We start from the raw sequence: 21,433 nt of genomic DNA on the forward strand, positions 1-21,433 counted from the left end.
CCTACCCTGTCTTTTGTACCTCCTGAGTGGGGATTATTTTTCAGAGAATGGGAGAGGGGGCCAGGGGTGAGCCCATCCCTACATGTTCCATTTCCACCCTAGAGGAACCCGGGACCCCTACCATTGCCTCCCCTGCTCATCTCCAGGAAGACACCCAAGTCATCTTCAGCTGTTCCACCCCCTACGTGTGTCCTGAAGATGGGACCCCCCTCTCCTGGCATGGTCAGGATCCTGTTCACTCCAGCATTGAACAACTTCAGGTACTGGAGCCCACCAGAATCATCTACCAACAAAGCCTCAGCATTGCCTTATCCTGGCGTGACCATGGCCGGACGCTGACTTGCCAGTTCTCTGCTTCGGGGAAGCAGAGCCAGGGGCAGATCCAGCTTCAGGTGCAGTGTGAGTGATGTCTGATGCGCAACCTGTCAGCCTCCAGGTTCTTTCAGTGTCCTGGGGACTCCGCTTTGGGGTCCGTTAGACCTTATACGTATATTCCTATGTCTCCCTAGATAAATATCTCTGGGATTACCGTCTTCTTACTGGAAAAAGATTCTTTCATCTGTTACACTTATGTAACCTAGCAATCCAAACGCAGCTAGGTCTTTCCAGGTTGATGGTTTATGCCTTCCTAGGGTGGAAAGAGAAAATCTTTCTTGGTGGAAGACAAAGAAGCAATCATACCTAGCTTAAAAAACAGGGTAAAAAAAAGCTTTTTGTATTGCTGCTGAATTTGACTAAAAAAAGCAACATTAGTTAACAAAAAAATGAAATTAACTAAGTGTAATGAACTATTACCTAACAAAAGGGGGTAAATTCTGTGGATAAAGGTGAAGTGAGTCAAGTGGAGATAAGTAATTTAAACTTAATTATAAAAAGAAACCAATAAACTCATAAATCAATGACTTTTTTTTTTAAACAGAAGGGGGAGAAGGCCAGGTTCTCTACTCTCAGGGGGGGCCACAGTCTATTTGTGGATCTCTAGGTTTGCTGTCTCAGTTCCTGCCACGGTTTTTTCCTCCGAGGCATTTTGTCTACAATTTGGGAGCTGCCAGTTCAGGGGTGGGGGCGGTGGATTGTGGTGTGTGGGCCCCTGCCTTGTGTTTGAATAGCTTAGAGAAAGAAAATGGATTGAAAGGGAATTGTGCACAATTTTGTACTCAGTCATCTTTTCACTAGGAGATTAGAAGGGCAGCTTTAAAACACCAGCCTAGCATAACATTTACTAGAATGACTTATTATTACATTTAAATCAGTGACATACAATTTGAAGAAGGATTTAAAGAACCATGAAACACTTAGGTACATTTTGGTACCTTTCTCACTGACCCTTCAGTGTTGCCGATCATTGCCTAACCTAATCATGCTTTCCTGCCCATGTCCTTGGAATCCATTCGAACCCTTTGCTGGCATACTGAGCTATCTGAAGGCTGTCCTCAGAGATGTCCCCTGTTGCCCTGCTTATTCATCGGACTCCTTGTTCGCATCTTTGAAGGTCACTCTGCTTTTCTAGGTGCCCTGCTCTACCCTTGCTGTCGCTTTTTTCTCAAGGCTCAATAGAAATGGAAAAACACACAGTAACAAAACAACATAATCCACCCCTCCCTAAAACCCGCCCTCCTAAAAATCTCACAAAGAGCCTTTTCCAATCAGAGAACAGTTAGAACATGATTTTTATAATGTTTAACTTGATATTTTCTGATTCTTCCATAACCACAGTCACCATCTTTCCCCTTCCAGAGAGTTATCCCGTATGACAAACAATATTTTTAGAGAGAGGAAAAAAAAGTCAACCCAATGGTTCCATACACAGAGTCCAAAAATATGTGTTACGTGTAACATTGTGGATAGTGACATTGCTATAATGCTGCATACTTTTTACTTTCCCTTCTCTTCCCCCATAATATTATCCTTATGATACTAAAAATCATTTAACAGACTAATTTTACTTTATTCTGGATGCAGAATGCTCTATTTTAGAGGGACTTTTGTGACACAATGAATAGCACTGGACTTGGAATCAGAAAGACTCCTCTTCATCATGAGTTCAAACCTAGCCTCAGAACTTACTAACTGTGTGACTCTGGGCAAGTCACTTAACTCCATTTGCCTCAGTTTCCTTGTCTGTAAAATGAGCTGGAAAAGGAAATAGCAGTACCTTACTCCAGTATCTTTCCCAAGAAAACCCCCAAAATGGGGTCATGAAGAGTCAGACGTGACAGAACAACAAAAATAACTCTTTTCATGAATTTGAATTGAAATCCTACATAGTATTTCTAAACAGACCTTGAGTGACTTCTTCACCAGAAGGTGGCAGATTCATCCATGAAGTAGAGACCAAAACAGGAGTGTTTAGAATTAGGCATCTTGAGTTCTGCAGGAGTCCAGAAGAGTGAGAGTTCTGTATGGGCAGGGATCATCTGGGAAAGCTTCTGGAAGGGAGTGGGTTGGCAGCTGGGTCTATTTAAGAGCACTAACAGGGGATAAGATGGATAGAGGAGAGGAGGGAAGGTGCTTCAATGGTGTTGTTGGTCTGGATACTTGTAGGGTTGGGGGGAGGGCTCTAATAAGCAGTTACCTCTCCCTCCCCCAATTTTTCCACACCTGCTGGATTGCTGTAAGCAAGGACTTTGTAGTGCAGATGTGGGGCAGCATGGGTTAACTTTCCCCTCAGGGGGCTTGCTCTGGGAGCCCACCATGGATCAGTTGAGCAAGAGGAGTATGATAGTAGTTTTTAGGACTCAGTAACCCAGAATCTTAGTAATTAAAAGGGAGTACTGAGGGGGCCCAGAGAAAAGCAAAAATCTGAGTTAATCGGGAGAGTTTTCTGAAAGAATTGACTTTGCATGAAGAAGAGGGGCATGGATTAATGAAAAGAAGGAGTGACAATGGAGTGGCTTCAGCTCTCAGTTCCATAGGACCTCACCATCTGATGGATGCTGCTCCTTACTCATTGTCTTTTCTTTCTAGATGCCCCCAGAGGAGTGGAGGTCTCTTTAAGGCCCTCCAAGCAGAATATCCACCTGGGGGATTCCTTCACCCTCACCTGTCACATCAATGGCAGCCACCCTAAGCCCACTACCTTCAGGTGGTTTAAAGATGGCACACTCCATGATGCCAATCAAGAAGTGCTGCAGGTGAGCAAAGCCACACGGGAGGACCAGGGGCGCTACTCCTGTGAGGTGGAGAATGCGGTGGGCACCAGGGCTGCTGCCCCCATCACTGTCCCCATCTTTGGTGAGTTCCTTCAACCAGTGCTTTTGATAGTAGGAAGTGTGGCTCCCTGGGATTCTAGAAAATCTTTCTCTGCTAGGAGAAGGTGCAGAGGATAAGTCACCTTGGGCTGACCTAGGAAGTGGGTGTAGTTAGCCCCCTTCTTCTGGGCAGGAGTAAGCAAACATTCAGGGATCTCAGTCCCTTTCTGGCACCTCAGTCTTGCTAATGAGCTAAGGGCTGGTTCTTAGGCTAGTAGAGAGAACTCCAGCAAGTCTGGAACATCAACTGGTGCTAGTACCTGGTGAGGCGGGAGAGGTTCATGGATGAGGTTTTGATCAAGGGGGTCAGACTATGTGGTGGGGTTACAGTTAGATTTTAATTCAATTTAATAAACTTTGATTCTTTACTTATTGAGTGCAGAGCACTGGGTCACAGGGTGAAATGTAGTGAGCTTAGGACTGACTAAGAAGGGCAGAGTGAACTCAGGTTAGACCTGGGTTCATATTCTGATTTTGCCACTTACTAGGGAGACTTCTTGAAGACAAGGACAGTTTCTTTTGCCTCTTAGGATTCCCAACACTTGGGAGGGTAGTTGGCATAGTAAATAAATAGTAATAAGTAGTTATTGGGCCTACTGGGTGGTACCATAGTGCACAGAGTGCTGGGCCCGGAGTCAGGAAGACTCATCTTTATAAGTTCTAATCTGGCCTCAGACACTCACTAGCTTTGTGACTCTTGGTAAATCCCTTAACAAAGACAAAGAAATGATTGAAAAAATGACTGAACAACCACAAAATTATTATTGAATTCCATTGAAATTGAAGCTCTTGGAGAATGTGCCCTGGCATGAACTTGATTGGGTTGATTCCCACCTAACCCTAGAGACTTGGGGCAATTGAATATCCTTGGAGGTCAGGCCAAGAGGTTCAGCCCTGGTGGAGCATAGAACAGGGTCTGTCAGAGGTGCTAATTAAGGGTAGGGAAGCAGCAGCTGGGGCTGAGAGACACAGGGCATGCCCTCGCAGAACCCCTGGGTTTATGGGAGAGACTGGGCCTTGCCCCTGGGGAGTTCTTGACCTCCAAGATCCTTCCTGGCCCCTTCCCTCCCTCATCCTGTACCTGCCTGTCCCTTAGATCCACTGATCCAAGTGCACCCACCTGGCATCGTCCAGGAAGGGCAGGCGGTGGCTCTCACCTGCACCTTGCCTGGGGAGGAGCAGCAGAATGTCTCCTACAGCTGGTTCAAGAATAATGTGTGGATTGAGGAATTGGCTGTCCAGACTCTTACCTACACCCAAGTCAGCAGCACAAATGCCGGCTTCTACTTCTGCCAGGTGCAGAATTCCAAAGGCATCAAGGCCTCCCCACCTGTTAACTTAGTGGTCACCTGTGAGTCACCCTCATCCTTGGCAGGGGTTGGGGCTGGAAGGGTGGGGGGGCCCTTTGGCAGCTGAGGGGTGTGATGTGACCTATTCCATCTTCGTGGCAACAGCCCCAGGAGCAGCAGCTCCATGTTCTGGAGATAGCCCTGGGCTTGGTGTCAAGAAAATCAGGTCCCACCCTGTCTCTTCTGCAGAGTGGCTGTGTGACCTTGGGGAAGTCACTTCTCTCTGGGGATCAGTTCCTCATCTGTTAAATGAGAGGGGTTTGCTCTCTGTAAGCTCTTTCTTCCTCCAGTTGATGACCATAGACCAATAGCTCCACTCAGCCCGATTCCTGGGTCTTTTGCACTTTCCAAACAGTTTCTCCATCTAGGACCACCCTCCTCTTCCCCATTCTATCCCATCATAACACAGTTCCTATGCTCACTTCCAATGGTGAAATTCTGTGACTCTGTGACTCCACAGTGGTAGAGCCTTGAGAAAGACACCTATCTTCTCAGTCTCACTTTCCATCAATGAAAGGGGGTAATAGTACTTCAATTTCCTACCTCACAGAGCTTCTGTGGGAAAACAAAGTGTTCTCTGAATAAATATGAAGATATAGAGGGTATCCCAAAAGTCTTGGTGCAGCTTTAAGCTATTAAATCACCCACATTGTGTGTGTGTGTTCTCTCCAATATGATGTTCTTTTTAAATGGCCATCATAAGCCTTCATAAATGTACAGGCATCCTGGGGACCCGATAGGAGGCAGCAGCCATGGGACTCCAAGAAAGGTTAGGGGTTGGGAAGCCAGTAACTCTCCTTGGAGAAATCCTGTAAAGCTTCCTGGAGGAGATGTGATGGGACACTAGCCACCATTCTTCCCGTCATACTGGTTCTTCTTTTGGGTCCCTGGATCTGGCTAGGTATTCTCTCTCAACTTTCATCTCTGATCTGTGCAGATCCACCAAGGGTCCCCGTGCTCACCTCCTTCCTGGAAACCCAGAGGGGCCAGAGAGCCATCATCCATTGCTCCGTGGACAGCAAGCCCCAGGCCAACCTGAGCCTTCGGCATGCTGGCCAGCTACTGGCCTCCTCAAATTCCCAGGACACACCCAGTCAACGCTTCAGTGTCTCTAGTGGCTACAACTCCCTGCGCTTGACTATTCAAGGACTGGAGGCTGATGATGGTGGGGACTACCAGTGTGAGGCCATCAATGCCCTTGGAAAGGCCACCTCCAACCATGACCTCAAGGCCAACAGTAAGGGTGACATAGAAGCTGAGGCAGTGGTGGGGCAGTCATGGGGAGGGGCTCAGGGATGCTGCTGGGGGCATTCACTCTGGACTGTCTTCCAAGAATCTCAAGGACCTTCCTAGAGGTAGCTCTTCTTGTATATATTGAGTAAACCCTATGAGGTAGAGAATTGGATTAAGCATTAAGGGCTGGTCCTGCTCTCAGGGAGCCTCTGTCTAGACCTGAAAAAATGTGCCCTGAGAAAAAGGAAGGTTCATTTAAATTAAAAAAAAAAAAAAGATGGGGAGAGGAGAAATCCCAGAAGAATTCTTGGAGCAGGCAGTGTAGAGTTAAGGTCAAGGTAGCCTGAAGTGGGTTCTGGGCCTCAGGAGTCTCAGAGGCAGGTGGCTGGGGCTCTGATGAATTAATCTATGTGTTCCCTGACCCTTTCCCCTGCATTCTCCACAGCAGCCTGGGTTGGAATTGATCCCGCTGACGAGGTGGTGGAAGGCAAGGAAGTGACACTGAGCTGTGTGGCTGCCCAGGGTGACCAGCCCTATGCCCTCTATACCTGGTACCGGAATGGAGAGTGGCTGCAGGAAGGACCCTTCAGCTTCCTCACCTTCCCCAAGGTGCTCAGTGTTAACTCAGGCTCCTACCACTGCCGGGCCCAGGATAGCCTGGGCAGCAGTCGAACCTCGCCTCCTGCTGCACTTACTGTTCTCTGTGAGTATATTCCAAGATGTTGGGATGGGGAGGGAATGCTATGGGTTAGGGAATCCTCTTGACCTCCCTGCCTCCATCCATCCAACATCACACCCAGTAATTCCTTACTGAACACCTGCTGGGTGCTTGGGCACAGTGCCAGACAGTGGTGGGGGCCTGGAGAGTGGGTGAGGGGGCAAGGGTTTATCCGTGTCTTTCAGGAGTTTGAAGACTAGTTTAATTCACTTCAATTCAGAAAGCACTGATTCAATGTCTATTATGTGTCAGGAACATGATATTTTGAGGGAAGAAAGGCAAAAACCAATCCCTACCCTCAAGGAACTCAGAATCTAATGGGGTGGACTACATGCAAATAAGTATGTATGGACAAGATATAGAGACAAGATGAATGGGCAATCCCCGAGGGAAGGCACTAGCACTGGGGGACTGGGAAAAGCTTCTTGAAGAAGGGGGCATTTGAATTGAGTATAGAAGGAGACCAGGGAAGTCAGGAGGCAGAGGCATAGAAAAGGTGAGGAGCTGAGAGATGTCATGGGTAGCAAGGTAGCTAGATAATAGAGTGTGTGTGTGTGTGTGTGTGTGTGTGTGTGTGTGTGTGTGTGTGTATGTGTGTGTGGTGTGTGTCTGACAGGACAATAGCCACCACTGCACATCCCTCACTTCTCCTTTGCCTTTTCCCTGCTCATAGACCCCCCACGGCAACCCACACTTACTGCCTTGGTTGACATGGAGGCCGGTAGGCTGGGCCTTCTCTTGTGCAGAGTAGATAGTGACCCACCAGCTGATCTGAGGCTGCTCCAAGGAGACCAGCTTGTGGCCACCTCTCGTTGTGGGTGTGGATGTGGGCAGAGCCATCCTCGAGCTCAGGCAACCTCCAGTCCTAATTCCCTTCGTGTGGAGATCCACAATGTGGTGCTGGAAGATGAAGGCGAGTACACGTGTGAAGCCACCAATAGTCTTGGCAATTCCACAGCCTCCGTGGCTTTTCAAGCCCAGAGTGAGTATTTCAGAAGATGGCCTCAGGGAAGTTGGAGAGATGGGTGTTTGGGTGAATTGATGGAGAGATGGTTTGGGGGACCAAGGACAGGTACTTAGGTATAGTGGAGGGGGAAGGAGGAGGGGGCTTAGCGGGAAGGATGGGTGTGGCTATAGCCATGGGATCAGTCCTTAGTGAATGGGACAGTGAGTCTTGGTGGGTCCAAGTGACATTTGAGTGAGACTGAGCAATGTTACAGCTTTGGATTGAACTATCTGTGGACCTAGCAAAAAAAAAAAAAAAGTGGTCTTAAGAAAGGAGAACCATGTCTAGAATGAGTTTCAGTATGCTCATGGTGTTCCTCCTTAGTTTCCCCATTTGTAAAACGGGCTGCTGAATTAGTTCATTATGGTCCTTCTAGTTCTAATATTACATGGTACAAATTTCCAGCCTTGATACTGATGAGCTATGGCATCTTACCAGGACTCACATCTGAGTTGGGTGATGGGCTTCCTGCATGGAGGGAGAGGAATTGATAAAATCAGTGATATCCCTGATCTCTCTTAGGCACAATCATGCATGGAGGCTGGGGAGGGATGATGTGGCTGTCAGTCCCATCTTTTGTGGTTGGTAGGACCAGACACAGGTGTGGAGGCAGGAGGATGGTCCTCATGACCTTAACTTCAGGCATCCCTGACTCCATGACTTTGATCTCCTCCCTAGGTACCCATTTGGTCATCTTTCCATCAACAACGGTGAAGGAAGGTGAAGAGGCCAATCTGACCTGCGTCGTGATCCGGGAGTCAAACAATAGTCTCATGAATTTCACTTGGTACCGGGACGGGGCCCAGTGGGCCCAGGGATCACAAGAAACTGTGGTCCTTCAGCCTGTGACTAGGACAGATGCTGCCCTTTATTCCTGCCATGTCAGTACCCAAATAGGGGAGAGACGCTCCCCCACAGTGGCTCTGCATGTGCTGTGTGAGTGAAGGGGCACAGGGGCAAACTATGGATGGATTAGAATATGTTTGAAGAAGGTGGATTTGGGTGGGGAAGATGAAGAGGGATAGAGTGTCTGGGAGGATGAGGCTTGGTCTGAGGCAAACTCTAGCATTGGAACTGAGTTTAGCTCTGGCACTGGGGCCAGGCTAGCTTTAGCACTGGATTTGAGGCTAGCTCTGGTGTTGGGGTTGAGGTTAGCTCTAGAATTGGGACTGAGGCTAGCTCTCCCATGGAGTTAATAGCCTATGTTTATATTATGATTTTAATTTTATCTTTGTAGTGCAAATGTTCTTTTTCTCATTTAATAGGTGAGAAAACAGGCTTAGAAAGGTTGAGGACTTGGTCAGTGGTCACACAGTGTAGAATAGTGTGAAGAAAAGCATTGACTTTGAAATAAGAAGATCTGAGTTTGAGTCCTACCTTTGTCTATTGACTAGCCATGTGACCTTGGGAAAGTCACTTAACTTTTCTAGGCATCTGAGAAGTGCCATAGTGCATACAGCATATGACCTAGAGTCAGAAAGACTCATATTCATGAATTCATGACCTCAGACACTTAATAGCTATGTGAGTAAGTGTAAGGGCAAGTCCCTTAACTCGTTTGCCTCAGTTTCCTCATCTGTCAAATGAGCTGGAGAAGGAAGTGGCAAACTACTCCAAACTCTTTGCCAAGAAAATCCCGAATAAGGTCTTGAAGAGTCAGACACATCTGAACAACAAATTTTCTAGATGTCAGTTTCTTTCCTCTCTAAAAGGAAGGTGTTAGACAAGCTGACCTTTAAAGTCCCTTCCAGCTCTGAGGCTTAGGGTGTGAGGGCTAGTAGGACAGTGTTTCAGGATGCATAGGGTTTGGCTGGGAATAGGACAGGCCAGTCTGGAACATAGAGCTGGCTTCGGGGAGGTGCTAGAATGTGGGTTGGAGCTTGGGTTGAGCCGTATGACTGAAGGTGTGTTGTAACTACTATTAGGCTATGATGAGGGTATACCTGGGTGACAGGGTTGGGGAGTCAGCTGAATCCTACCTCTCTTCCCTCTTCAGACCCTCCAGCTTCCCCTCATCTTTCTGCCTTCCTGGACACTACTGGGGGCCGCGTGGCCGTATTCCTCTGCACCATTGACAGCAATCCCCCTGCAACAATGACCCTGTTCCATGGAGAGGAGCTGGTGGCTTCCAGCCTCAGCTCCAGGGTTTTGGAGGGCAGGCAGCTCCAGGTAGAAGCTAGCCCTAACTCCCTGAAGATGGAAATCAAGGATCTGAGACTAGAAGACACTGGGAACTACCGATGCCAGGCCACTAATGCTCATGGCTCAGCCTCCACCACGATCTTTTTTCAAGTTCATGGTTAGTGTGTCTCTGCTGTCTCCCTTGGTCCTTCCTTCTTGGCAACTGAGAGTTGAACTTGTAATCTGGAAAGATTTTCCTCTAGCACACACTAGCTACATGACCAGGGGTAAATCGCTTGACACCTCTGAGCCTCAGTTTCCTTAACTAAAATGGGCTAGCAATACCACTACCTCACAGAGTTTTTGAAAGAATTAAGTAGAATAATGTATGTAAACTGCCCAGTGCTTAGCATAGTACCTGGCACAGAGTAAGTGCTTCATAAATGTTCATTGATTGATTGATATTTTACTAGACCCATGAGAGAGGGCAATGAAAGAAGTACATGGAAAGGGTGGCTTAGGGTGCAGTGTTATTAAATGAGTGAGAGAAAGAGGGTCAGGTTGAAGGGGAGTGTACTCAACATGTAGTTCAACCACCTATGGAAGATATCTACTACAAGGAGATAAGATTGCTTCTGAGGGATATTTGACAAACATCCAAATCATTGATAAAATGGTGAAAGCAATAGGACCAAAGATGATCCCTGAAGCACCCTGTTGTAGACCCTCCTAGGTAGCCTTGGGGCACCCCTCTGTAAGCCTTTCAAATTACTAATGATTTCCAGTCATTCACTGAGTTCACATCAGGACTGTTATTTTTGTTTTGTACGATGCAGTTTGACTGGCTGATGGGGAAGTTTTGAGAATTTACCAAAAGATTTATCGAGGTTTCTCATACCATTCTGGTAAACATGATGACAGAAGATGGGCTTGTAAACATGGTCCAGCTAGGAGAATTTTGAAATTATTTTTTTTAGCATTATACATTCATTAGAATTTTGAAATTCAAGACAGGAACCAAGCCTACTCATTTCCCCAATTTTTAGCCCACAACTGGTCACATAAGCAGGTTTTCAACTTGTCCTTTAAGCAACAGTGCACTGGGCCAAGATAATATCTATCAATGTTAGACTGTGAGTTTATGTGGAAATTATGACTTAAAAGGCAAGCCACATGGCAGTACTGCTATACATCATCTCCTGTTTACAGATGAGGAAACTGAGTCAGAGGCTAAGTGACTTGCCTTGGGTCATAAAGATACTAAGTATCTGAGTCAGTATTTGATATCAGGTCTCTGACTCCGGGTCCTGTTCATCACCAAGATGCCACTTTTTACAACTGGTGTGGCCTTGGAAAAGTCATTTCATTTCTTGGAATCTCTGATTCCTCTAGTGTAATTTGAGGATGCTGGACTCAAAGCTCTTAGAGGTGCACTTCTACTTTAAATTTGAGATCTTAAAATTTGAGAATTCCTCTCTGCAACACTAACCAGTGCCACTAGGTGGTGGTAGACCACCATGCCAGAAGCTATTTAAGGTCACGACAAACAAAAAACGTTTTTCTGGCATGTAACTTGATTAAAATAAATTTGATTTTCAAGTAAAGGCATTATGACTAGAGATAAAACAGTGAAGAAAGTGTCTTTAAAATATGCGTCTGAAGGAGGTGGTCCCTTCTTCTTTCTAGTTTAGTTATAGTGGAATCCCAGACTAGGAGGTGCCAACATAAGTTGTGAAACTGGAGCTCAGGCCCAGTGCCAGAGGCCTCTGCAGAGGTCCAGCCCTGAGGTCACCCAGCTGCAGGCTGGACAGCTCTGCAGCCTTGGGCCAGGCTCTTCATTATCTATAATGAAGAAGAGGGCTCATTCATTCAGCATAACAATTCTCTCTCTCTCTCTCTCTCTCTCTCTCTCTCTCTCTCTCTCTCTCTCTCTCTCTTTCTCTCTCTCTCTCTCTCCCTCCTCTTCAAATAAATCAACAAAAATGTTTATACAAAAATAAATGCATAGTAATTTTTGTGGTTGGGGGAGTGAGGACGCTAACGGCTGAGATGAGGGAACCTCTCACATGGGAGGTAGACCTCAAGTTGAGCTTTGAAAGAAGCTAGGAATTCTGGGAGGCAGAGGACAGAAGGGGCTTCATTCCAAGCACGAGGAGCAGTCTGGACAGAGGCACACAACGAGGACATGGGATGTCATTGTGTGTGGCAGTGTAGCTAGGATGTAGGTTCTTCCAGTTCAAAATCTGTGAAGCTGCCAGTATTCCAAGAATGGGAAGCTCCCTTTCTCCTGAGGCAGATCATTTCACTGTGTGTCTGTGTATGTGTGTATCCGTGCATGTGCGTGTGTGTGTGTGTGTATGTGATGACCTTCCTTATATTCTGCTGTGATCTACCTTCCGAGCTGCATCTCACAAATAGCCCAAGGCACCACCAAGGAGCTGTTCATGATCCAGTGCAGCCTGGAGATATGGCAGCTGCAAAGGGGACTGAGAAAAGCCACTCTGGGGATCATTCCCTCCTGTCTCCTCATTTTACAAATAAGGAAGCTGAGGTCCACAGAAGGGAAGCTACTTGTGTAATGTGTGAGCTGGAACTTCAGCCTGTCTCCTAATTCCTAGTCTCATGTTTTCCCTCTGTCCTGCCAGATTCCTTGAGCTGCTGCCAAATTCTCACCTATATCTGACTTTTAAATTCCATTCTTTCTTAAGGATGTGTGATCTTCAGTAAGTTCCCTGGCCTTTGCTCTGGCTTGCCTTTCCCTCTATGTGAATGGGGGTGCTGTTTCCCCATCTAGCTTGTAGAGGGCAGCTTATGCCTCATGAAGTGAGGATTGTACAGGCCCTGACCCTCTGTTCCTCCTCTTGTTCTTTTCCAGCTGCGTGGGTCCAGGTATCACCATCTCTGGAGGTTCACGAAGGGGAGGCAGTGTCCTTGAGCTGCAAAGTGACAGGGGGGGCCCCTGATGGAACCACCTACCACTGGTACCGGGACAGTCGGCACCTCCCCGAGCCCACGGTGTCCATGCTCCACTTTCCTTCCATCACTGCTGAGCAGGGTGGTGCCTACCATTGCCAGGCCCGGGCCCCGGGGGGTGCTGCCAGCCTTGCCTCCCCCGTTAGCCTTCATGTGTCCTGTAAGTACTGCCCCTGTGGCTGGGGAAATGGAGGGAAAGAGAGAGAAAAAGAAGAGTTGCCAGTGGAGGGTATCTGGGAAAAGGCAAGGGTTGGAGAGGGGGGAGAAAAGAGAAAGAGGAGGAAGAGAAATTGGAAAGGAGAAAGAGGGGGACAAACCAGGTGTTCTTTTAGAGTATTCAGGGCAGTCAGGTAGAGGGAATGGGAGCCCTGGGGGAGAAAGGAGTAGGTCATGTTCCCATGTCACACGGAGGGGATCCTCAGCAATTTATTCCCAGAGTTTCAGAACTCAAACCTGTAGGGATGTGAGATAGTGTCTGTCCCCCAACCCCAGCGCTCCTGTACACTCTTCTAAGAGTAGTTGGGGTACTTATTCCAACTTAAAGTGGGATAGAGAGTCTGCCTCCTCAGGTGCCCAGAGACAAGGTATGTGAGGCAGGTGCCCAGGCTGGGGATTTCCCCTCTGCTCCACAGCTGGCTATGCCCACCGTCAGGAAGCCAGAACCTTGGTCTGAGAGACCAAGGGCTTAGGAAAAGAGTCTGTGGAGTGGGATCCTATTAGCTTATCTTGTACATTTTTCTCCCCCTGCCCCCACTCTCCCCACACAGACCGGCCACGACAGCCTACCCTCACTGCCTTGCTAGAATTAGAAGCTGGGAGGTTGGGGCTCATCCTGTGCCAAGTAGACAGTGATCCCCAGGCCCAGATGAGGCTGCTCAGGGGCAGCCAGCTCCTGGCTTCCTCGGAGAGCAGAATTGGAGTGGACTCTTTCCGAGTTACTCGGGCCTTCAATGTCCTCCGTGTGGAGATCCCAAATGTACTGCTTGAAGATGAAGGAGTGTATACCTGTGAAGCCAGCAATGTCCTTGGGAATGCTACAGCTTCTGTGGCCTTCAGTGCTGAAAGTGAGTGTGTGTGTGTGGGGGGGGGGGGTGGGGGTGGGGAGGTGGTGATGGGAGGAGGCATTTTAGATCCAGGTTGATTTAAAAGTGAAGTGAACAGAACCAAGAGAACACTGAGCCCAGCAACAGAGCTATTGTGTGGTGATCAACTGAGAAAGACTCTGATCCAAACAATGATCTGAGACAATTCCAAAGATGAAAAATGCTGTTTACCTCCAGAGAGAGAACTGATGAACTTTAAGTGTAGATTGAAGCAGACTTTTTCCACTTTATTTATTCATTTTGCAATATAGCAAATATGGAAATACACTTTGCATGACCTCACATGTATAATTGATACATTGCCTTATCAATGGGAGGGAGTGGATTTGGAACTCACAATAAAAAAGAATGTTAAAAACAGCATGTTTGTCCAGTTGGCTCAGAGGTGAGGAATGATTCTGGTTGGCTCTCGATTCCACCATCTCTTTTTTATACCAAAGGGATAACTGTTTATAATAAATAACATGTTTCTGCTCTCAGAAAGAGGAGGATGGGTGTGCCTCATGGCCGCTAGTCTGACCGCTGGTTCACCTTCTCTCCCCAACAGCTGTGGTAGTTCAGGTGTTGCCCTCGCTGACCGTTCGGGAGGGCCGGGCTGTGAACTTGACTTGTGTGGTCTCAGCGGCTGACATTACCCAGCTCAACTACACGTGGTACCGGAATGAGCAGTGGGTGGGTGGAGGCCCTGGCTCCTCCTCCATCTTCCTCCCCAGCGTTTCTGCTTCTGATGCTGCCTCTTACCGCTGTGCTGTGGACACTCCCGAGGGGAGCACGCGCCTCTCCTCCCCCAAGAGCCTCACTGTTCTCTGTGAGTCCCAGGGTGGGCTGGCTCCAGGGGCTTTGAATTACCTTATGGCCTCACTCTGGGGCAGGGCAGGGGACAGTATCTGAGGATAGGGTTTGAATGATTCTTGTCTTCATTTTAAAAATTGGGGAAATGAGTCAATATCTCATGTAGGAGCAGCCACTGCAACTCGTCCCAAAGCCCTTTCTGGGCTGCTTTCTCATTTCATCTTTCCATCTCAGAATCTATGATTCTTTAGTTATCTTGGCCAAACAGGGATAGCAAGATGGATTATTCCCATTTCACAGATGACAAAGGCAAGGCCTTGAGAAGGTGTGGAATTTGGCCAAGGCCCATGTCAAATTAAGGGAAGCTGGGGCTCCAGATGGATTCCCAATCTAGCATGGGAGAGGGGCAGAGCTGTAGCTAGAGATCCTGACACCTGGGTGTGGGGTGCCGAGGACAGGTCAGCCTCAGGGACACTGGGGAGAAGGGGACAGCCTGCTTCCCAGAGACTGGAGGGAGACAAGGCTGACCTAGGAGAGAGGTGCCACATGGCAAGACCCTGGGGGTGGCTCAGGGCAGCAGTGGGAGCCAGTGATAGTGGTGATGAAGTGAAGGGATAGTGGTCACTGTGGAGAGGAAGCACATACCTTTTTCTGTGGTCAGTAGTCTGGGACAAAGTTTGCTTTGCAATGTGCTAGTTATGACCATGAGGAAGGGGAGAAGACACGAAGGGTGGGGAGACTCTTGGATAAGACTATGGGGAGAACGTTCATGGGAGCCTAGTCCTATCTCTGAAACAGACCTCAGAGGTCACAATGTCTCCATTTTACAGAGGGGTAAACCGAGGCTCAGGGAGGTGAGGGATTCAGACCTTAGAAGCTGTTGAGTCCAAATTTCTTCATTTTACAAATAAGGAAACTGAGGCTCAAGAAGCCAAAGTCACATGCTAAATTGAATTCTCTGACTAGTGCTGCTTGATCCCACTATCCCTCATGCTCCCTGTCAGTCTGCATCTTCCCTTCCCTTCAACTCTTCCCATCACCTCCTTCAAGAAGGTCTCCCTGTTTGATGTTTCCCCTGTTCTGATTTCCTTCCCTTAGATCCACCCCGGGCACTGCGTTTTACATCTCTGCTTGAGAGCCAAATAGGACAGCCGGCTGTGTTGTTGTGCACTGTGGACAGCCAACCTCCGGCCATGCTGGCTTTGAGCTGGGCTGGTCAACTCCTGGCCTCCTCTTCCACTGGGCAAGCCCGACTAGGGGCATTCTCTACCCTTAACACCCTTCGTCTTGAGCTGCAGGAGCAGAAGGACCTCGGGAGTGGCCTCTATACCTGTTCTGCCAAGAACTTTCTGGGCCAGGCTAACACCTCCCTGGAGCTGCACCTAGAGGGTGAGCACAGGACAGGGGATGGCAGGACTGCAAAGCGTGATGGGAGGAATGTCCCATCTCTCTTGACCTCTGTCCCTTGTCTCCTGTTCCTGTGTCCCCTGCTGAATCCTTCACTGGATAGGGGGTTGGCTCCTCAAGGGGATGTTTGCAGAGTTGGAAGGGGGTGGGCACAGGGTCTGTTCTCCCAAAACACCTGACTTCACCCTCCTGATCATACAGAGGTCTATTCTCCATATGGATTAAAGGATTTAAATTTAGAGGTGGCATTAGAGATTGAGATCAACCTTCTCATTTATAGATGAGAAAACTGAGGCACAGAGGGAGTGAAATGACCCAGGTAGTGAATGAGTTTGATTTAGAACCCAGGTCCTTTAGATCAAGAGCTCTTTCCACTCTGTCATTAGCCCCCTGACTGGGAATGAAAATCCCCCCATTAGTGTCCCCCAGATCATGCCATATGGGCAGATGCCTATGCTGCTTATGACTAGGGTTTCCCTAGGATGTCTTATGTAGGGATAGCTCATGGACTAACCCAGTAAGCAAGCCTTGGTTAGGTACCTACTTTTACGATCTTAGGCACTGGTCTTATAAAGATAGAACAAAATAATTCCAGGGGAGAAACCATGTACAAAATATAAGTATATACAAAGTATAAACAGGAAATTCAAGGTGATTTTTTTGGAAGGGGAGGAGTAAGGTTTTTAGTGAGGGAGAGGGGGTGGTGGTAAGGAAAATCTCCTCACAGAAAGCTGGGAATCTTGGGCTCCAGGCACAAAGCCTGTCTCTTTCCTGTCCAGCTAGTCCCCCCCACCCTGAACTCTGTCTCCTTGCCCTGTAGTCACCAGAGTGTCCATAACCCCATCCAGCGAGGTGCTCGAGGACACACCTGTCATCCTGACATGTGAGGACCCTGCTGCCAAGCCCCCCACCATCTATACCTGGTATCACAATGGCCGCTGGCTCCAGGAGGGGTCCACTTACATCCTCCAGCTCCTTGGCACCAGCAGGGCCCGAGATGCCGGGGCCTACACCTGCACCGCTCGAGATGCCCGGGGGGTCCGAAGTTCCCAGCCTGCCTCTCTGCAACGCCTGTGTAAGGGGGAGGGAGGGAGCCCAGTTAGAGGCAGCACTTTTGTCCAGGTCTTGTGATTCTCAGCTCAGAGATCTAAAGCAAGAAGAGACAGTAGAGGTCATCTATTCCAATACCCTCATTTTTGAGGAAACAGGCTCAGAGAAAGAAAGTGTAAGACTGGACCCCAGATCCTCTTCCTCCAAAGCTAGGCTTCTTTCTGATGCACCAGGCTCCTTTGATGGTAATGCCTGCACCCACTAGGCATCCATGGGCGGCGTCATGAGCTGCCTAGCTGCTTCAGAATACTACTATTATATTTTACGCTGTATATACTATTAGTGTCAGATCTGGAGTTAGGAACTGGCCCCAGATTCTTATTAGTTGTGTGACCTTGGGCAAGTCACTTAACCTCAGTTTAGCTTAGTTGTCTCTTCTGTAAAATGGGGATAATAATAGCACCTACCTTCCAGGATTGTGACAGGATCAAATGAGATAATTATTATAAAGTACGTAGCCCAGTGCCTGGAATATAGTAAAGGTTATATAAATGTTATCTATTATTTCATTTGAACCCATCAACATTTTTGTGACAGGAGTGCTACAGGTATTGTGATGTACATTTTATAGATGAGGAAATTGACTTAGAAAACCTTCCTAGCTTATTCAGTCAGGATCATTCAGCTAAAAATGATATTAAGTGACCCATGTATCCTTGGAGGTTGGGAGATAGTCTTTATCCTGAGAAATATTTTAGTCCAATGAGGTAGAACCAGGTCTTTCCCTTAGGAAATCCCGGGTCTGATGGTCTGTCTGATGGTGGGACCCAATGCTTTGCCTCAGGGAGTCCTCTGTCTGATGGGGGAAGGACCCAATCCCTTTCCTCAAGGAGTTTCTTGCCTGATGATGGACACACAGTCCTTACTCTTGAGAGTTCTGGGTGTGATGAAGGAGATACCCCAGTTCCTGCTTTGAGGGAATACCCAAATTGATGAGTAAAACAAGATGAATGAATCAAATTTCAGGTGAATTTAATTCAATCTGATTTGATTCAATTCCACAAATATTAATTCAAAGCAAATGATAAGCTGAGGAATTCTTCCAAAGCCAGGAAGAATGTCCATTCTACAACCTGGCAAAATGCCTATATCAGGCTGGCTGACCCCAAAAACATGCTATGCTGGATCTATAAATACCCGGTGGGAGAGAATAGAGGCATTATGGGAGTCCTTAGGACTTTAAAGTAGAGAAGGGAGTAGACTTAGGAGGTTTAGGGGTCAGGCAGGGTCAGCTGTAGTCTGGCTTTCCACCCACAAGCTGATTCCCTTATGCTCAGATGCCCCAAGGGACATATTCCTGACCTCTTTCTTGGATACCCGGGCTGGCAGAGTGACTGTGTTGCAGTGCACTGTGGACAGTGAGCCTCCAGCAGAGCTGACCTTGTCCCGGGATGGCAGGTTAGTGGCTTCTGGCCAGAGTCTCTTTGGGTCTCTGGTGGGGAGAAGCCGTGTCCACACTACCCATAATACCCTTCGGCTGGAGCTGTGGGATGTCAGCATGGAGGAAGAAGGAGACTACCTCTGTTCTGCCCAGAATACTTTCGGCTCCATCACTACCACTGGACAATTGTGGGGAGAAGGTAAGAGGAAGGGCTTGGGTGGAAGTCTAGGGAATGGGGATGGAGGGTTCAGTCAGTCCTTCTTGTTGGTTCTGGGCATCCCGAGTGGACTGGGTCAAGGTATAGGGATAGGTGGAGTCACAATATTCCTGACATCCTCAGTCCCTGAACTATCTGTCTTGCAGCATGTTCCTTGTGGGGAAGTGGAACAAGAGAGAGAGAGAGGAGAGAGAGAGAGAGAGAGAGAGAGAGAGAGAGAGAGAGAGAGAGAGAGAGAGAGAGAGAGAGAGAGAGAGAGAGACAGAGAGACAGAGAGACAGAGAGACAGAGACAGAGACAGAGAGAGACAGAGAGACAGAGAGACAGAGAGACAGAGAGACAGAGAGGAGAGGAGAGGAGAGGAGAGGAGAGGAGAGGAGAGGAGAGGAGAGGAGAGGAGAGGAGGAAGCCCTGGTGTGACGGATGAAGCAGCCCATGGTCTGATGTGGGAGACACAGCCTCTGAGAGGCATTGATCTCAGGTGACAGCCATAGTCTCTGCCCTCAGGGAGCCTCTATTTAGGCCTTGATTTTCTCAAAGTTCTAGTCAGAGAGAAGAGATGCTTAGTTCCTATTCTCTGGGAGATTAGAGAATGAAATAGTCACATAGAGGTGAACAGGGAGGGGCATAACAAAATATTAAACTGCATAAGAATGGACAGAATATTTCTTGTTTTAGAAGGCAAGATGGGATGTACTTTGAGAGACAGAAGATTGATGATTTCACCCTTGGAGGAGACACATAGACATCTTTTTCTGATTCTTAAAGATTAAATTAAACTTCTCAGTACCTCAGTTTTCTCCTCTGTAAAATGGGAATAATCATACCTCTATTAGCTCCCTTGGAGGATATTCCCAAGATTTAAATGAGATAAGCTAGGTAAACCCTACATATTTTAAAACATTGCAAAATGATCATCATTTTTGTCATGGTTGTTATTATTTCTCGTTCTCATCTATTATTATTGAGGGAGTTGAGATAGGAGCGTGCCTAGGGCAGGTCATAATTCTGGAATGGTTTTGTGTTACATACTGTTGGACAGCTGGATCAAATGGTGGTTTTTTGAAGAAATGCTTTGGAGTGTAAGCTCATCTTCCGTTGACTCACGTAAACTGTCTCATTGTTGCACGCATCATGATTGCTGTTACTACTGCTCTCATTGGAATGTTCCTCAGGGCTTCGTGTCACAGCAGAGCCAGGCTTGGAGATTCATGAAGGAGAATCCCTCAACATGACTTGCCTGCTGACCAGCCAGGCCCAAGAGAACACCACCTACACGTGGTCCTGGAATTCCCGATGGTTGCAAGAGGGTCCAGAGCCTATGCTCATGTTTTCCCAGGTGGCCAGCGACCATGCTGGGGTGTACCAATGTCATGCTGAGGGGTCCTTGGGGAGGGCCTCCTCAGCCCCTGTCAGCCTCAAAGTGCTATGTGAGTGTCTGGGCTCCCCTGGATGCCTCTAAGGGGAGATCCCAACCCTAACTCTTTCTCCTGTCAAGGCCTGGCGCAGGTGAACATGAAATATGACACAGCCTTGTTTTGTGCATAAATTCACTGAGCCTTTAAGGGTGGCCTTAGAATCCACTGGCTTTTTAAAAAAATAATAGTTCTATACTTTCCTGTGTCCATCCTTTTCTTAAAGGTATGGGTGGGGGAGGAGAGGCGGCTCTTAGGACCTCCTTCTGTCTTGTGATTTAGGGCTAACATCAGAAATTCTAACACATGGGGCACATGCAGCCAGGAAATTGTCCTTGGATAAGCAACAGGAAAGGTGTCTCTGAATTGATTTTTAAAGACAAATTCAATAAGCCAGTGGAGGTAGAGGTCGCAGAGGCACAGGGTGCAGACACCTTAGGACAGAAGGCCTCATGGTAGGAAGAGATCCTAGGCCACAGACCCTGAGACATGGGGGACTGCTACTGGGGAGGGGGGAAGGGTGGGGTCTAGCCTGGATGGAATTTCCTTGAATAGTCTGGGTAGGTTCCTGCTTTAACTCATTATTTTTGTTAACAAGGTGCTAAACTTAGTTGTTGCTACTGGCTGAAGAAACACAATCACTTCCAGAGTTCTCTAAATTTTAGCACCCGGAAAAAGCCCTCATCACCTCACCTTAGTTATGGCTCCAGTCAGAGCAGGAATTCCTAACTTTTTTGTGTGTCATGGACTCCTTTGGCTCTTAGTAGTCTCTCCAACTCAGAATCTCGATGACAAATTCTGAGTTTGTATTTTAGCTTCACATCCTACCCTAGGTACAAATCCTTCCCCACCTTCACCTTCAGGAGCCATGTCTGACCAGGGCCCTAGTTCTTAAATCAGACTCCTAGAACTTTGGATTTCACTCACTATTCTTTTATCTCTGCCTTTTTTTCTGGCTCAAGGTCTAGCTCTGTTTTTAAACTTGATTTATACCTCAAATTTCGTGTCAGTCAATCATTTTTTGCTAGAGTACTACCTCTTAAGGTATTTCCCTGGTTCTGGATAAATCTCTCTCTCTTTTTCTAATTTCCCTTTCCTGTTGTTGTCTTCTCCCCCTCCTCCTTCAGCTTCCTTTTTCCTACTCCTCTTCCTCTACCTCTCTCCTGCTCCCTCCTCTCTCCCTTTCTTTCTTTTTTCTTTTTCTTCCTCTTTCCCTCTCTCATGTCTCTCTCTGTACCTTTCTCTCCCTCATCTTCCATCTCTCCCTCATCCCTCCCTCATCTCTTTATCCCTTTCTCTGTCTTTATTTCTCTCTCCTTTTCTCTCTTTCTCTTTCTTCCTCTTGCCTTCTCTCTCC

At 47.6% G+C, this 21,433-nt stretch overlaps 1 protein-coding gene across 2 annotated transcripts in view; it reads left to right on the forward strand.

Annotated features, from left to right (window-relative positions):
- The window catches only part of SIGLEC1 (sialic acid binding Ig like lectin 1), a 41,164-nt gene that overhangs the window by 9,393 nt on the left and 10,338 nt on the right, over positions 1 to 21,433 (forward strand). For both annotated transcript variants that reach the window (XM_072637053.1, XM_072637054.1), the window contains exons 4-18: positions 103 to 399; positions 2,968 to 3,234; positions 4,348 to 4,602; positions 5,538 to 5,837; positions 6,279 to 6,536; positions 7,225 to 7,533; positions 8,236 to 8,493; positions 9,554 to 9,856; positions 12,554 to 12,811; positions 13,419 to 13,715; positions 14,302 to 14,562; positions 15,645 to 15,935; positions 16,774 to 17,028; positions 18,341 to 18,643; positions 19,837 to 20,091. In XM_072637053.1, coding sequence (XP_072493154.1) covers positions 103 to 399; positions 2,968 to 3,234; positions 4,348 to 4,602; positions 5,538 to 5,837; positions 6,279 to 6,536; positions 7,225 to 7,533; positions 8,236 to 8,493; positions 9,554 to 9,856; positions 12,554 to 12,811; positions 13,419 to 13,715; positions 14,302 to 14,562; positions 15,645 to 15,935; positions 16,774 to 17,028; positions 18,341 to 18,643; positions 19,837 to 20,091 — 4,167 coding nt within the window. The remainder of the gene's footprint in view (positions 1 to 102; positions 400 to 2,967; positions 3,235 to 4,347; positions 4,603 to 5,537; positions 5,838 to 6,278; positions 6,537 to 7,224; positions 7,534 to 8,235; positions 8,494 to 9,553; positions 9,857 to 12,553; positions 12,812 to 13,418; positions 13,716 to 14,301; positions 14,563 to 15,644; positions 15,936 to 16,773; positions 17,029 to 18,340; positions 18,644 to 19,836; positions 20,092 to 21,433) is intronic.

This window comes from Notamacropus eugenii, chromosome 1 (assembly GCF_028372415.1).
Source record: "Notamacropus eugenii isolate mMacEug1 chromosome 1, mMacEug1.pri_v2, whole genome shotgun sequence".
Classification (NCBI taxonomy): domain Eukaryota; kingdom Metazoa; phylum Chordata; class Mammalia; order Diprotodontia; family Macropodidae; genus Notamacropus; species Notamacropus eugenii.